The sequence below is a fragment of the Berghia stephanieae genome, chromosome 7 (assembly GCF_034508935.2).
Source record: "Berghia stephanieae isolate SIO BIC M18660-M18661 chromosome 7, UCSD_Bste_1.3, whole genome shotgun sequence".
NCBI lineage: Eukaryota > Metazoa > Mollusca > Gastropoda > Nudibranchia > Aeolidiidae > Berghia > Berghia stephanieae.
The window spans coordinates 62,257,170-62,274,773 of record NC_088366.1 but is presented as its reverse complement, the minus strand read 5'-3'; the positions used below and the strand labels follow the sequence as shown (position 1 = coordinate 62,274,773).

Below are 17,604 nucleotides of genomic sequence, written 5' to 3'. Positions count from 1 at the left end.
TAGAATTCTAGATTATTTTGACTATCTCATGTTCTTCCTTTTTTTACTGGCGCTGAAATGGCCTCAATGTGTTGCATGTAACTCTTAAAATCAAACAGCCAATGATATGGAATTTGCTTTTATCTCCTTTTCTCTTTTCCTACAACAAAAGAAGGCTTTGGGAGAAATTGCGCAATTAAAAAGTGCAGTGAGTAATTTGTACGAAAAAAATGAAGATTTGGTGGAAACATTTCATGTCATGAAAAGGGAGGTAAGCAAGAATTTTATTTTATTGTCCAATATTAAATCGACGGATCGATCGATCGAGAGAGAGAGAGAGAGAGAGAGAGAGAGAGAGAGAGAGAGAGAGAGAGAGAGAGAGAGAGAGAGAGAGAGAGAGAGAGAGAGAGAGAGAGAGTTGTTTCAATCAGGAATATTATGCACTGGAACACAGTGACCCAATAAACTTATTATTATGTATTTTGTAAGTTTGATTTGAGGAGGGGCGCCCTCTTCTGTTTAAATCCTGGACTGGAAAAGACAGTTGAAGAGTTGGTTGAAAAAAGATAAGAAGAGACAGAAAGAAATGGACGCCATGGCAAGGGAGGTAATATATGTTGTTTGTTTGGGCTACGTGACAATAATAATAGTAATAGATAATGAGTTTATAGTGTTTCACCAGAACTAGATAGTTAATGCTTGATGTGCTTTTCACACAAGTGTGCAACAATTAGGAACACACACACACAACACACACACACACACATGCGCGCAGGATGCAATATATTATTTTGAATGAGCCTCAATTGATCGCTACAATAAAATATGTTGTGGTAAAAAAAAAGAATTATTTTAACTTTTATTAAAAACGTTCAAATATTGGGGCTTCTCTAATTCCCATGAGAAATGATTCAGATGTGAGGAGAAAAAGATTTGAAAATGATGCTCCAAAGTAAAGTTTGCTTCAGTAAGTTTGGTTCATGTGTGACAGTTTGGTGGCCGGTATTGTCGGGGTTTTTTTTTGTGGTAATCATAATAATTGCCTGATGGCATTTTGACTATTTTGCCAGCTTTTAAATGACCGTATTGCCGGAATGTTAAATTTCAATACTGGGAAATATCAGCACACCAGACCTGTTTTGATTTTAATAGATTGAAATAAACCTTGTTTGATTTGGACGGTCTCCGCTTTGACCAGATTTTTTATAACCGGTAAAGCAGACCTGTTTTGATTTTCAGGGATGTAAATCTTTCCGAATTATTAGGATTTCCGGATTTTCTGGTAGTCTACTTTTCAATAGACTATTTCACAAATTTCTCACTTTTAATTTTTTATCCAACGATCGTGCTTGCATACACATAATAATAATATAATAATAATAATAATAATAATAATAATAATAATAATAATAATAATAATAATAATAATAATAATAATAATAATAATAATAATAATAATAATAATAATAATAATAATAATAATGCATCCCAAAAAGGACATTTTTTGTACAGACGTGTTATAATTTACACAATAATATAAAAATACAATGGAAATAGGATGTATATATAAACAAGGAGCAGCTCCATAACCAGAGCCGCGCTTTATAATATGAATAATTTCAACACTGTAAAATAGTTAAAACTGTCACTATAAATTGAAAATTGAAAGGATTGCAAAACAAATAAATTAATAAATTAATATTTACAGTTTTTGAAAGTAAAAATGCGAAATAATTATATAAAATGATTATTGCTTGTTGTTATGAAGCCTAATACTGGACGGCAGAAAATATTTTCGGTGTCTCTCTGTTTTCGTTGAAATAAAGAAAGGGCGACCACTCCTTCCTGACATAAATACTGATGGTCTTAGTGGATGATTCTGGTCATTTAATATTTTAGTTATTTTACAAATACAAAATTTCTCGTATAAAAGATCTACATCGTCAACCTCATTTATATAGCGTTTAATGGATTTTTAAATATTTTAATTTATTTTGTTCCTTTCCACTGCTAAGCAATTGCCTCCTCAGGCTGTTATACAAAATGACAAGACACTTTCGATTACTGCTCTATAAAATATTGTGCAGAGGGTTTTATCTATTCTAAACTGAGAAAGTTTTGATAAAAAAATAGGTCCGTCTGCACATCTTATGCCTAATTATTTTCAAGTTTTCATCCCACTTGAGCCTGTCATCAATCGTTACACCAAGGTATTTGTAGTGAGGAACTCGCTGGACGAATTGATCCTTTAGTTTTAACGGTTCTATCGGTTCCTTTACTCTCCTAAAGTCAATCACTAGCTCCTTTGTCTTGTTTATGTTAAGCTCTCGGTGGTGGGCATCTCACCAAGACACAAATCTATCTATTTCTTGCCTATAAGCCACTTCGTTGCCATTTGTAATGAGGCCTTGAAGAGCGGTGTCATCTGCAAACTTTATTAAAGGTACACTCAGGTTTTGACTTCTACAGTCATTCGTGTATATTGCGAATAATACAGGGGACAATACACAACCTTGAGGGGCACCAGTATATGTAGTTATACAGGAAGATATGTTTTGTCCTAATTGAACATATTGTGATCTCTCCGTAAGAAATTCGAGCACCCAAGCAATTATATAATTGTTTAAATTCAGACTAGTCAATTTTTGAACAACCAACTGAGGTTACATTGTATTGGACGCTGAAAAAAAATCTGCAAAAAAGCAATCTGCAATAGCTCTTAGCGTGATCTAGATGCATGTAAATGTTGTTTGTAAACAGCAGACTAGCATCCTCTTTGCCACGTCCTGGTTTGTAAGCAAATTGATGACTATCAATATAAATATCACTAAATGGCATAAACTCGTTCCTAATTTTAACAAGAACAAGTTTTTATAAAGATTTCACGACTATTGAAGGCAGTGAATATGTCTGAGATCGTTCATTGATTCAATTTTGTCTTTTTTTTTGGAACAGGAATAATTTTTGAAGTTTTCCAAATTTCATGGATCGAAACGCATTGGAGGGACAGGTTAAAAATATGTGTATAAATGGGAGGAAAGCTGATGGGCACATTGTTTTAATAATTTTCCTTTCAATCCATCCGGCCCAGCAGCCTTCCTCTCGTTTAGTTTCGAAAATACAAATCTCGTTCCTTCTTCACTGACCTCAACAGTCATTTCATCTTCCAAAGCCCTGTCTAATTTGTGTTTTTCATTTTCAATATCATATTTGTTTGCTGTGTCGAAACTTGAATAAAATTTATTTAGAGTTTCAATTTCGATATCTTCTGATATAATCGTGGGCTTTGGATTATAGTTAACAGCAGTTTTAAGCCCCCGCCACGTGTCCCGTATATCCCCAGAAGAAAAGCATTTTTCAATTTTATTTTGTACTTGTCTCTACAACTAGATATTACTCTCTTTATCTCTTTTTGTTTTGTTTTAAGATCTTTTTTTTTGTTTTCACTAGTAAAGAGAGTTTTCTTTTGGTTCAATAAAAGTTTTAGATCTTTTGATACATCATTAAATAGATACAATTTTGTCTTTTTTGTTTGTTTGTTTGTTATGTTTTGTTTTTGTTAAGAAAAAAACAGAGGAGAGATTGCAAGTTGCCAGCCGTTTAACCTAAAAATTATATTTCTTTTCTTTTTGCTTTCAGTTTTCATTTTAATTTCTTTTTTTTTGTTCTTCAATTTTCTCTTTGTTAAAGAATCGTTTAATTAGGGGGCGGGGTGTGTTATCTAGCTCTAGAACATGATTCCTCCCGGTCCTGTTTCTAGATTTTTCATCTCAGTTGGTTTTGGAACGCTGACTTTTCACTATCGACTTTCATACCTGCTTGAGAATTTGTATAGAATTATGCACATCAGCTAACTTTATACTTTAAATGGTTTCAGATCACATTTAAACTGTTAGTAGGGACTTGTTAAACAGTAAAAACTAACATCTTTGACAATGTAGCCTTCAAACATAAACTGTAATGCCAATAAACTTAAGCATACATGGATGATTTCTCTTTATAATACAACTGAAAATATTCGATTTCAAATTTCAAAATTTATAATACTATTTTTTTGGTACCATTCTGTGTCATCTACCGAAGTGAAGTTCACTCTCCCAGACTGTTTTCTCAATGCTTCCTCATAGAATATACTTTTCATCCTTGGAAGATTGTCAGGTCTTGTACACTGGTGCTCAACACTGTAATGGCCCGTCATAAATGGCACTTGTCTTTCAGGCACATTGATTTCTGTGAACTTTCACCCAGTGTTTGGTTGAGTCCGGAAAGGATTATGATATTCCAGAAAGACCATTTTGTTAAAGGCAATCTTTGAGATAATCATGGCCACTGTCATTTAAACCTATAATGACAACAAAGTGCCTCAGAGATATTTAATCCATGGAACCGGATAAAAATACCCAATCTTTTTCCTACTAGATTAAATGATTTTTTATCTCTACATATTTCTCAACTTAAAAAGGCCAACATGGAAGTCAGAAATGAAAGGGATGACATGTCACGAGAGGTATTTGTTGTGAATTTTGTTTGGAAGTTAGATTCGATAATCCCTAACAGAGCCCCACATTCCTTTTGACCCCTAATGCCTTTTATGATATATATATATATATATATATATATATATATATATAGAGAGAGAGAGAGAGAGAGAGAGAGAGAGAGAGAGAGAGAGAGAGAGAGAGAGAGAGAGAGAGAGAGAGAGAGAGAAGACAAGAATGGCGGTCTGTGTAGGTAAACTTATGTCTGAGTAGACACAGTTTTATATGTTTCAAGAATAACGTTTCTGATTTTCATTTGCAGTTAGATTGCAGTTTCTTATCTTTGGTGCCGAAACCCGGGACAGTGAACTTTAGATTGTTTTGAATTCTTTTCAAGGTAACATAGTTTAAAGCGGAGTTCGTGACATCGAAGCGCCGGCGAGCAACTTGTAGAACGGGGTTAACTAAAGCTGTGAAGAATGCAAACGAATTACTAGAAAAACACGATACAATCAAAGAACAGTTAGAAACCCCTATCGAAGATCTAACAAATCGTCTTAACTCATTAAATTCTGCTGAAGAGAACGTAGAATTATTTATTTCGGAAGAAGCATTGGGAACAGATATCAAGCAAAGCCAATCTTATTTTTACACGGCGATGGATGTACTCGCTAGGTTGAAAGCGAAAGTCGAGCGCTACGAGTCAACGTTTCACCAGACACTGAACGTTTCAATATCTCTGGGGTCCAGTCGGGGAACAACTTGTTCTCTATGACTCTTTTTTTTTTACATCAACTCCTTACATTTTGTAAAATTATCATGAAAAATTTATATATTCTGATTTATTATTTCAAATATTTATGTAATTATCTCAATTATATCTTTGGTAAGTGTGCACGTGATGGAATTTTCTTTATACTCTCTCTCTCTCTCTCTCTCTCTCTCTCTCTTTCTCTCTCTTTCTTATACATATATATATATATATTTATATATATATATATATATATATATATATATATATATATATATATATATATAGAGAGAGAGAGAGAGAGAGCGAGAGAGAGACTGTTGACGTCAATGAGATAATATTATTATAATAGTCTACTACCTTTATGGTGATTAGTACTCAATATATTCTCTCTGACCAACTACAATCAACCATTGGTTACACAAAATTTGGTGTGTTGGTCACGATAGTTGATTACTATTCCTGGTGAGATTTACTCAAACACAAACAGTCTATGTATAAATGGAATTTCACATAATCCCTGTTACAGTAATAGTGCAACCGTCAGGATTGGAGGAGAATTCAGTAAATATAAACAAATTAAACGAGGTGTTAGACAAGGATGTGTTTTGTCACCAGACCCTTGTAATATCTACAGCGAAACAATTATTAGAACATTAGGAGATAGGTAGGTATTAAGATCAATGGTGAGAATATCAACAATATAAGATATGCAGATGGCACAGCACTGATTTCAGACTCAAAAGAAATTTTACAATTACTCCATAATAAAGTAGTTACACACACACACACACACACACACACACAGAGAGAGAGAGAGAGAGAGAGAGAGAGAGAGAGAGAGAGAGAGAGAGAACCTATGGGGTTATATTTAAATGTAAAAAAGACAGAATGCATGGTTGTATCAAGGAGAGAAAGAAATCCAACATGTAACTTAATAATCAAAGGAGAAACTATAAAACAAATTCAGACATTTAAATATCTTGGATACACAATAACTTCAGATGGCTGATATAGCACAGAAATAAAACGAGAAATTGCAATAGCTAAAGATAGTTTTAATAAAATGAGTCTAATTTTTAAAAAAACCACAATATCTCAATGACAACAAAACATAGGATTTTGAAGGCCTATGCATGGTCAGTATTATTATATGGCTGTGAAAGCTGGACAATTACAGAAGACATTAGAAAGAAACTGGAGGCAGCAGAAATGCGATTTATTTAGAAGGCTGTTAAGAATCTCATGGACAGAGAAGAAAACTAATGAAGAAGTATTAGAGCAAGCTGAAACTAAAAGGTTATTAGTTCGTACAATAAGAAAAAGACAAATGCAATTAGGGCACCTAAATCGACAAAAATGTATTGAACAACTTGCTCTCACAGAGTAAAGATAGACCGAGAAAAAACATATTTGAATAGTTTGAACAGGAGGGTGACAAAGAAAGAGAAGAGTAATATTAGGTTTCTGAGGTTATCTGATCAGAGAGATGAATGGCGTACCATGATCACCGATGTCTGGCACAGACTTGTACTTGAAGAAGAAGAAGAAGAAGAAGAGTAATAGGTTATCTGTATAGCGAGACTTGTATGGTGAGGTTTTAATCCACCCATTGAGACAATATATAATTTAAAACAACAACTATTATTGTTCCTGTTCACAGCACAGAAAAAATATGCTCGTTGGACTCCAAACAAAGATGGATGAGCAGGTAGGAACATGACGGGTTTCTGTCCAGTCTGGACCTGGTTACATGTTTGAGGTTTTTCGATTGTTTGTTACATTTTGTGCTCTGTCCAGTATCGTTCACTGTCCAGTATCGTTCATTTGGACAGGACCTTGATCTTTCTTTAAGTCACTCCATCTCATAGTGTAATTGGATGTTACCCAACGACACAAAACGATATTGATATGTACAATCCATACCACCTTTAAACACAGTCATAAGAGTCTTAGGCGTATTGAATCCAAAGATTCCCATAATTGGATGAGACCCAACGACACAAAACGATATTGATATGTACAATCCATACCACCTTTAAACACAGTCATAGGGAAGAGTCTTAGGCGTATTGAATCCAAAGATTCCCATAATTGGATGAGACCCAACGACACACAACGATATTGATATGTACAATCCATACCACCTTTAAACACAGTCATAGGGAAGAGTCTTAGGCGTATTGAATCCAAAGATTCCCATAATTGGATGAGACCCAACGACACACAACGATATTGATATGTACAATCCATACCACCTTTAAACACAGTCATAGGGAAGAGTCTTAGGCGTATTGAATCCAAAGATTCCCATAATTGGATGAGACCCAACGACACACAACGATATTGATATGTACAATCCATACCACCTTTAAACACAGTCATAGGGAAGAGTCTTAGGCGTATTGAATCCAAAGATTCCCATAATTGGATGAGACCCAACGACACACAACGATATTGATATGTACAATCCATGCCACCTTTAAACACAGTCATAGGGAAGAGTCTTAGGTGTGTTGAATCCAAAGATTCCCATAATTGGATCAGACCCAACGACACACAACGATATTGATATGTACAATCCATACCACCTTTAAACACAGTCATAGGGAAGAGTCTTAGGCGTATTGAATCCAAAGATTCCCATAATTGGATGAGACCCAACGACACACAACGATATTGATATGTACAATCCATGCCACCTTTAAACACAGTCATAGGGAAGAGTCTTAGGTGTGTTGAATCCAAAGATTCCCATAATTGGATCAGACCCAACGACACACAACGATATTGATATGTACAATCCATACCACCTTTAAACACAGTCATAGGGAAGAGTCTTAGGCGTATTGAATCCAAAGATTCCCATAATTGGATGAGACCCAACGACACACAACGATATTGATATGTACAATCCATACCACCTTTAAACACAGTCATAGGGAAGAGTCTTAGGCGTATTGAATCCAAAGATTCCCATAATTGGATGAGACCCAACGACACACAACGATATTGATATGTACAATCCATACCACCTTTAAACACAGTCATAGGGAGGAGTCTTAGGCGTATTGAATCCAAAGATTCCCATAATTGGATGAGACCCAACGACACACAACGATATTGATATGTACAATCCATACCACCTTTAAACACAGTCATAGGGAAGAGTCTTAGGTGTGTTGAATCCAAAGATTCCCATAATTGGATCAGACCCAACGACACACAACGATATTGATATGTACAATCCATACCACCTTTAAACACAGTCATAGGGAAGAGTCTTAGGCGTATTGAATCCAAAGATTCCCATAATTGGATGAGACCCAACGACACACAACGATATTGATATGTACAATCCATACCACCTTTAAACACAGTCATAGGGAAGAGTCTTAGGTGTATTGAATCCAAAGATTCCCATAATTGGATGAGACCCAACGACACACAACGATATTGATATGTACAATCCATACCACTTTAAACACAGTCATAGGGAAGAGTCTTAGGCGTATTGAATCCAAAGATTCCCATAATTGGATGAGACCCAACGACACACAACGATATTGATATGTACAATCCATGCCACCTTTAAACACAGTCATAGGGAAGAGTCTTAGGTGTGTTGAATCCAAAGATTCCCATAATTGGATCAGACCTAACGATATATATTTAGTCATACGTATAGGTCTCATCCTACATGTTAAGTGATGCTCTTGGCTTGGGACCCACTGTAAAGGGATTTTAGAACATTTACTGCGTATTGCACTTTATAAAGGTCACTGATTAGAATAAATAGTTGAAACCATTAATTTTGGTTTCTGCTTGACCAAATTTCATTTGTTTTACTTTTCTGTGACTGCTTGGCTGCATGGCTCAGCGGTACGGTCTTTGCTTCGTACCCAAAAGGTACCGAGTTCGACTACCCGCCTCGTTGTGTGGCCTTGAGCAAGTCACCTCACCTTAGCTCACTTTGTGGTGCTGTACTGCGGCTGACACATGGGTTATTCCAGTCTTCTCTTGGAATAGACCCTAAAGATAAATTTCCCCTCGGAGATGGATAAAAGGAATATTTTTTATGATCATTTTATTAGACATTATCCTTTATCTATAATCTTTGGACTCTACCATGTCTGGTGCGGTATGATTCTGGATTCGACTCGTCCTGAGTTGGGTGGCAGATAAATCATAAAATTTGATGGCAAGAAACAAGAATGATAAACAAGCAAAAATTGGGTGGACATTGGTTATTACAAATAATGGTCTTATTAGATATAGATAGGGTGGACATTGGTTATTACAACTAATGGTCTTATTAGATATAGATAGGGTGGACATTGGTTATTACAAATAATGGTCTTATTAGATATAGATAGGGTGGACATTGGTTATTACAAATAATGGTCTTATTAGATATAGATAGGGTGGACATTGGTTATTACAAATAATGGTCTTATTAGATATAGATAGGGTGGACATTGGTTATTACAAATAATGGTCTTATTAGATAAAGATAGGGTGGACATTGGTTATTACAAACAATGGTCTATTAGATATAGATAGGGTGGACATTGGTTATTACAAATAATGGTCTTATTAGATATAGATAGGGTGGACATTGGTTATTACAAATAATGGTCTTATTAGATAAAGATAGGGTGGACATTGGTTATTACAAATAATGGTCTTATTAGATATAGATAGGGTGGACATTGGTTATTACAAATAATGGTCTTATTAGATATAGATAGGGTGGACATTGGTTATTACAAATAATGGTCTTATTAGATATAGATAGGGTGGACGTTGGTTATTACAAATAATTGTCTATTGGATATAGATAGGGTGGACATTGGTTATTACAAATAATGGTCTTATTAGATATAGATAGGGTGGACATTGGTTATTACAAATAATGGTCTTATTAGATATAGATAGGGTGGACATTGGTTATTACAAATAATGGTCTTATTAGATATAGATAGGGTGGACATTGGTTATTACAAATAATGGTCTATTAGATATAGATAGGGTGGACGTTGGTTATTACAAATAATGGTCTTATTAGATATAGATAGGGTGGACATTGGTTATTACAAATAATGGTCTTATTAGATATAGATAGGGTGGACATTGGTTATTACAAATAATGGTCTTATTAGATATAGATAGGGTGGACATTGGTTATTACAAATAATGGTCTTATTAGATATAGATAGGGTGGACATTGGTTATTACAAATAATGGTCTTATTAGATATAGATAGGGTGGACATTGGTTATTACAAATAATGGTCTTATTAGATATAGATAGGGTGGACATTGGTTATTACAAATAATTTTCTATTGGATATAGATAGGGTGGACATTGGTTATTACAAATAATGGTCTTATTAGATATAGATAGGGTGGACATTGGTTATTACAAATAATGGTCTTATTAGTATATAGATAGGGTGGACATTGGTTATTACAAATAATTGTCTATTGGATATAGATAGGGTGGACATTGGTTATTACAAATAATGGTCTTATTAGATATAGATAGGGTGGACATTGGTTATTACAAATAATGGTCTTATTAGATATAGATAGGGTGGACGTTGGTTATTACAAATAATTGTCTATTGGATATAGATAGGGTGGACATTGGTTATTACAAATAATTGTCTATTGGATATAGATAGGGTGGACATTGGTTATTACAAATAATTGTCTATTGGATATAGATAGGGTGGACATTGGTTATTACAAATAATTGTCTATTGGATATAACCAGAAGAACAGAAACGTTTTGATTGGTCCATGTCAATCTGTTCAACTTTTTACCATCTCTCCACCATAATTTGTTTTATCTTTGTGTTCAAAACCATGGCAGGAGATCAAGGAAAATGCAAGTACATCCACGCCTGGTCAAAGCCTAAGCCCTCTATCCGGTCGGGCTTGTGCTCTTGTATCACCTGCCACACCTGCCAAGGTGATGAGTAAAAGAAAAAAGATAGAAGGTGTGTATGTGGATTTTAAAATAAATAAAAAAGTGAGCTTTATATAGCGCAATGTCCACTAAATGTGCTCAAAGCGCTTAACAATGGGTCCCTGGTCAACATCAACATTTAACATGTAGGACGGGACATGACGCCTGTTAGGCGATATCACAATTTTCGGACAAAGACAACGCTGTTAACGGCCAGGTACTCATTTTACACCTGAGTACGGTGAGAAAATGTGAGTAAAGAGCCTTTTCCAAGGACTCAACTATGCGCCGAGCGAGGCTCGAACCCAGGACCTTCCGATCCGAAAGCAAATGTTATACCACTAGACCGCAAAGCCCTCTATCCGATGGGGCTTGTGCTCTTGTATCATCTGCCAAGGCGATGAGTGGAGGGCAAATAATAGAAGGAATGTAGGTATGTGGATTTGGTATGAGATGGTGCTTAGGCTTTTTGGAAGGAGGGAAGGGTGAGGTGAAGGAAGAGGCATGAATGAGATATGAGAAGGTGGGTGGGGGGATAGAGAGAAGAGTTTGGGGGTGGGGGAGGGGGAGGGGGCTCTCTTTTATTTCATTTCTAAATGGAAATGGCTTTCTCTCTCTCTCTCTCTCTCTCTCTCTCTCTCTCTCTCTCTGTCTCTCTCTCTCTGTGTTCCTTTCTCTCTATCTATCTATCTTTCTCTCTCTCTCTCTGTCTCTCTCTCTGTCTCTCTGTTCCTTTCTCTCTCTCTATCTCTCTCTCTCTCTCTCTGTTCCTCACTTCTCTCTCTCTGCTATAGTCTCTCTCCCTGAATGTTGGTTTCTCATTCACTCTCTCTATCTATTTATCTCTCTCTCTCTGTCTCTCTCTCTCTCTCTTATTCTCTTCTTTTCTGACCTAATAACTCTCTCTCTCTCTCTCTCTCTCTCTCTCTCTCTCTTGATAAACACTTTCTGTCTTTTTATATCTTTCTCTCTCTCTTTATATATATATATATATATATATATATATATATATATATATATATATATATATATATATATATATTTATGAATTTATTTCTTTCCCCCTCTCTCTATACCTGTTTCTTTCTCCCTCTCTCTTTCTACATCTCTCTTTTTCTCTCTCTCTATCCCTTTCTATTTCCCTCTCTCTTTCTACCTCTCTCTGCCCCTCTATCCATCCCCTTCTTTCTATCTTTCATTCTTTCTCATTCTCCCTCTCTCTCGCTCTATCTTTCTCCCTCATCTTCTCTCTATCTCTCTCTCCCTCTCACTGTCCCTCTCTCTCTTTCTCCCCCCTCTCTCTCTCTCTCTCTCTCTCTCTTTCTCTATCTCTTTCTCCCTTGCTACCTCTTTCCCTCCTCCTCTTTCTCTCTCTCTCTCTCTCTCTCTCTCTCTCTCTCTCTCTCCTTCACTCTATCCCAAATTAACGAGCAAACAGTAAATGAGAGGGAAGGGTGGGGGAGGGGAATATTGTACTTTTGGACAAAGTAAATGAAAGGGAAGGGTGGGGATGGGGGTGGATATTGTAGTGTTGGACAGTGTAAATGAGAGGGAAGGGTTCGGGGTGGGGAAGGGGATATTGTAGTCCTGGACAGAGTAAATGAGAAGGTAGGGTGGGGGTAGGGGTGGATATTGTTGTGTTGGACAGAGTAAATGAGAGGGAAGGGTGGGGGGGGGGTAGGGGTGGATATTGTAGTGTTGGACAGAGTTAATGAGAGGGAATGGTGGGGGTAGGGGTGGATATTGTAGTGTTGGACAGAGTAAATTTGGAGGGAAGGGTGGGGAAGGGAGTGGATATTGTAGTGTTGGACAGAGTAAATGAGAGTTAAGAGTGGGGGTAGGGGTGGATATTGTAGTGTTGGACAGAGTAAATGAGAGGGAAGGGTGGGGATATGGGTGGAAAGGAATATTTTCGCATTTTAAATGATCCTAAAATAAAATGGCTGCATTAAAACTATTTTTGTTTTTACATTTATTCTCCATCCCATCTCCCCACAGAAATCAAACCGAAATGTCTGTTTGATTACCAGAGATCAAAATCCATGAAAGTGAAGAAAGGAGATAGAATACAGTTACGGGGATTTGATCAAGTTAGAACAAAGTCTCCATTCATGAGTGAATTAACAGGCCGGTTTTATGTCCAAAAATATGGGGATTATTGTTTTTTAGTTGTAATGTCGATAGATGGGAAGGGTACTGTGGAGTCATATTTATGTTGTAGTAGAAATGGGGGTGAGAAGGATTTGATGGTCTCTAAGACGACGGTAGATGGTGCAGATTACAGGGATATATTGGGTGTGTTTCGTGAAGATGAGAATGTGTGGGTGGAGGTTGTTGGAGTCCAGGGGAAATGTCATCTGAGGATTAGGTTTGTTGGTTACTTTAAAGATGTGTTGTAAATGTTAATTCAGAAAAGTGAATGGACCAGGAAGTGGAGATTTTTATTCTCTGTTGTCTTCTGGCACTTTTCTACTCACTTCATCTCTTGTTGTTACCAACATAAGTGCCTGCTCCACTCACTTTTCTGAATTAAAAATTCACCTCATATACCGGAGCATACTCAATTTCTCAATTGTGTCTATGTTATATGTTTGTGTTGAGAATATTGGCTATTAAGCTTAATTGCTGGCCAACTGACTTCGCGGGTTGTGTGTGTTGGACCCGCGATCTCCAGTAGTCGGTGAGAGAGAACTCTAGTAGTGAATGACTTGAGTTTGATACGAATTTTTTTTTGGTTTCGTGGATAGCTCATACAGTAGAGTCACGCTTTCACTGGCCAGGCGGAGGTGTCGTATTAGGTCCCGGGTTCAAACCCCATCACCGCCGCAAAAAAAATATTATTCTCTATTGTCTTCTGGCACTTTTCTACTCACTTCATCTCTTGTTGTAAATGTTATCGTTGTAAGATACACTAATTTATCATGTGTTCTAGTGGTAAGACTACATGTCTATCCACTAGATCTATGGTTTAATTCTGTGTATGTCGGTGTGCTTGTATGTGTGTGTGTTTGTGTCTATGTCTGTGTGTTTGTATGTGTGTATGTCTATGTGTGTATGTGTGTTTGTATGTCTGTGTGTATGTATGTGTGTTTATATGTCTGTGTGTATTTATATGTTTGTGAGTGTGTATGTGTGTCTGGTCGTGTGTATGTATGTATGCGTGTATGTGTGATATTTATTTATATAATGTGTGTGTGTGTGTGTGTGTGTTGTGTATTTGTATGATTGTCTATATGCTTGTCTATATGTATGTAAGTCTGTCTGTCTGTTTGTTTGACTATGTATATATTATTTGAATATTGTATGCTTGTTTATTTGTGTGTCTGTCTGTGTGTTTGTTTGACTGTGTATATATTATTTTGTTTGTGTGGCGCTGTATATACAAAAGGAAGAGAGACGCATGCGCACAACCAACATGACGTTCTCTCTCTAATAACTTTTCCGCCGGTGACGTCACCGACTATGGGTGACGTCCAATCAAGGGACGCTACTCTTCCGTTAATCTCATTCCCAATAATAATTCACATTAATAATAATAATGATAATAATAATAATAATAATAATAATAATAATAATAATAATAATAATAATAATAATAATAATAATAATATAACAAAAATAATAATAGTAATAATAATAATAATAATAATAATAATAATAATAATAATAATAATAATAATAATAATAATAATAATAATAATAATGCATAATTTCTATAGCGCCCCTTTCCACCAAAAGTGCCCGGAAGCGTTTATTCATCTCTATGCACATGTGATTATAAATATCGTTCAGTAAAATCAATAAAATCACTCACAGAAAACTGAAAGGAAACACTCTGTCTTCAAAGAGACTTTAAAAGAGGACAGAGATTGACGATGTCTTCTAGTGTTTGTTTAACGAGCGTTCCACACAGTGGGAGCAGAATATGTAAACACAATGCCAAAAACCATCCCAATTCCCTTTTGTGTGCGGGAATTCCTCTTTCGGAATTATAATTCCTCCGAGTGGTGTCTGAAATTCCTGTGAGCCAAATTTAAAGTTGGCGTCTCTGCATTATATCTAATTGTATTATTCGTCCATAGATGTGATAGTGTGTCTGTCTGTGTGACTGTGTATATTATTTGAATGTTGCATGCTTTGTCTATATGTGTGTCTGTCTCTCTGTCTGTCTCCGACTGTGTATTTTATATGAACGATGTTTGCTCTGTCTATATGTGTGTCTGTCTGTGTGTTTGTTTGTGTGACTGTGTATATATTCTATGAATGGTGATGATTTGTCTATATATGTGTCTGTCTGTCTGTTTGTTTGACTGTGTATATATTATATGAATGTTGTATGCTTTGTCCATATGTGTGTCTGTGTGTCTGTCTGTCTGCTTGTTTGACTGTGTATATATTATATAATGAATGTTGTATGTTTTGTATGTGTGTCTGTCTGTGTGTTTGTTTATGTGACTGTGTATATATTATATAAATGTTGAATGCTTTCTGGATGGGTTCCAGACCTCCCATAGTGGGCAGGGAGGTACTTACTGTGTCTTCTCTCCCCTTATATCTGCTTTTCAACTTGCTTTCTGTCTTTGTCTTGGAATGAGATTACTTAGTTTTGTCCTGGCCCTGACCGGATACCCTGGCTGGGAGGGAAACAGTCAAATGTATAGTTAGTTTTGGGAGATGATATTTTTTTCCCTTGTAAATCATCTCTCTGTTATGCAGTGTATTATGTTTTGTTTACATATTATATATGATTTGTAAACATTTGAGTATATTCCTCTTAGTAGGGACCTTTGCTTATGTCTGTATGAGACTTTTAGTGATCTCAAACTGAGTACTTTGATAGTGTGCTCTTGGAATCTACATTTGAACCTATTCTCCTTTAGATGCTTTAGTTGTTATTCCAGAACGTTTTACTTTCCCATTTTTTCCTTTTTATTGGTGCTGATATGACCTAAATGTGTTGCAATGAATGTTTGTGTTTTTGTGACAGAATGTGTATGAATGTTTGTGTTTTTGTGACAGAATGTGTATAAATGTTTGTGTTTTTGTGACAGAATGAATAAGAATGTTTGTGTTTTTGTGACAGAATGAATATGAATGTTTGTGTTTTTGTGACAGAATGTGTATGATAGTTTGTGTTTTTGTGACAGAATGTGTATGAATGTTTGTATTTTTTGTGACAGAATGTGTATAAATGTTTGTGTTTTTGTGACAGAATGTGTATGACTGTTTGTGTTTTTGTGACAGAATGTGTATGAATGTTTGTATTTTTTGTGACAGAATGTGTATAAATGTTTGTGTTTTTGTGACAGAATGAATAAGAATGTTTGTGTTTTTGTGACAGAATGTGTATGAATGTTTGTGTTTTTGTGACAGAATGTGTATGAATGTTTGTGTTTTTGTGACAGAATGTGTATGAATGTTTGTGTTTTTGTGACAGAATGAATAGGAATGTTTGTGTTTTTGTGACAGAATGAATAGGAATGTTTGTGTTTTTGTGACAGAATGAATATGAATGTTTGTTTTTTGTGACAGAATGTGTATGAATGTTTGTGTTTTTTGTGACAGAATGTGTATGAATGTTTGTGTTTTTGTGACAGAATGTGTATGAATGTTTGTATTTTTTGTGACAGAATGTGTATAAATGTTTGTATTTTTTGTGACAGAATGAATAAGAATGTTTGTGTTTTTGTGACAGAATGAATATGAATGTTTGTGTTTTTTGTGACAGAATGTGTATAAATGTTTGTGTTTTTGTGACAGAATGTGTATGAATGTTTGTGTTTTTGTGACAGAATGTGTATGAATGTTTGTGTTTTTGTGACAGAATGAATATGAATGTTTGTGTTTTGTGACAGAATGTGTATAAATGTTTGTTTTTTGTGACAGAATGTGTATGAATATTTGTGTTTTTGTGACAGAATATGTATGAATGTTTGTGTTTTTGTGACAGAATGAATATGAATGTTTGTGTTTTTGTGAAAGAATGAATAAGAAAGTTTGTGTTTTGTGACAGAATGTGTATGAATGTTTGTGTTTTTGTGACAGAATGTGTATGAATGTTTGTGTTTTTGTGACAGAATGAATATGAATGTTTGTGTTTTGTGACAGAATGTGTATGAATGTTTGTTTTTTGTGACAGAATGTGTATGAATATTTGTGTTTTTGTGACAGAATGTGTATGAATGTTTGTGTTTTTTGTGACAGAATGTGTATAAATGTTTGTGTTTTTGTGACAGAATGAATATGAATGTTTGTGTTTTTGTGACAGAATGTGTATAAATGTTTGTGTTTTTGTGACAGAATGAATATGAATGTTTGTGTTTTTGTGACAGAATGAATATGAATGTTTGTGTTTTTGTGACATAATGTGTTTGAATGTTTATGTTTTTGTGACATTAATGTGGGGGGAGGGGGGGGGTAGTA

General features: G+C 35.4%; 1 protein-coding gene across 4 annotated transcripts in view; it reads left to right on the top strand.

Moving 5' to 3' along the window:
• Positions 1-17,604, top strand: part of LOC144977617 (uncharacterized) — a 28,581-nt gene extending 10,977 nt beyond the window's left edge. Inside the window, exons 3-6 of one of the 4 annotated variants that reach the window (XM_078923012.1) lie at positions 469-586; positions 6,872-6,919; positions 11,086-11,212; positions 13,180-17,604. In XM_078923012.1, the coding sequence (XP_078779138.1) occupies positions 566-586; positions 6,872-6,919; positions 11,086-11,212; positions 13,180-13,580 (597 nt within the window). In that variant the 5' untranslated portion in view covers positions 469-565 and the 3' untranslated portion in view covers positions 13,581-17,604. Of the gene's footprint in view, positions 1-468; positions 587-5,737; positions 6,920-11,085; positions 11,213-13,179 lie in introns of all 4 variants that reach the window. The other 3 variants (XM_078923011.1, XM_078923013.1, XM_078923014.1) reach the window with 3 other exon arrangements.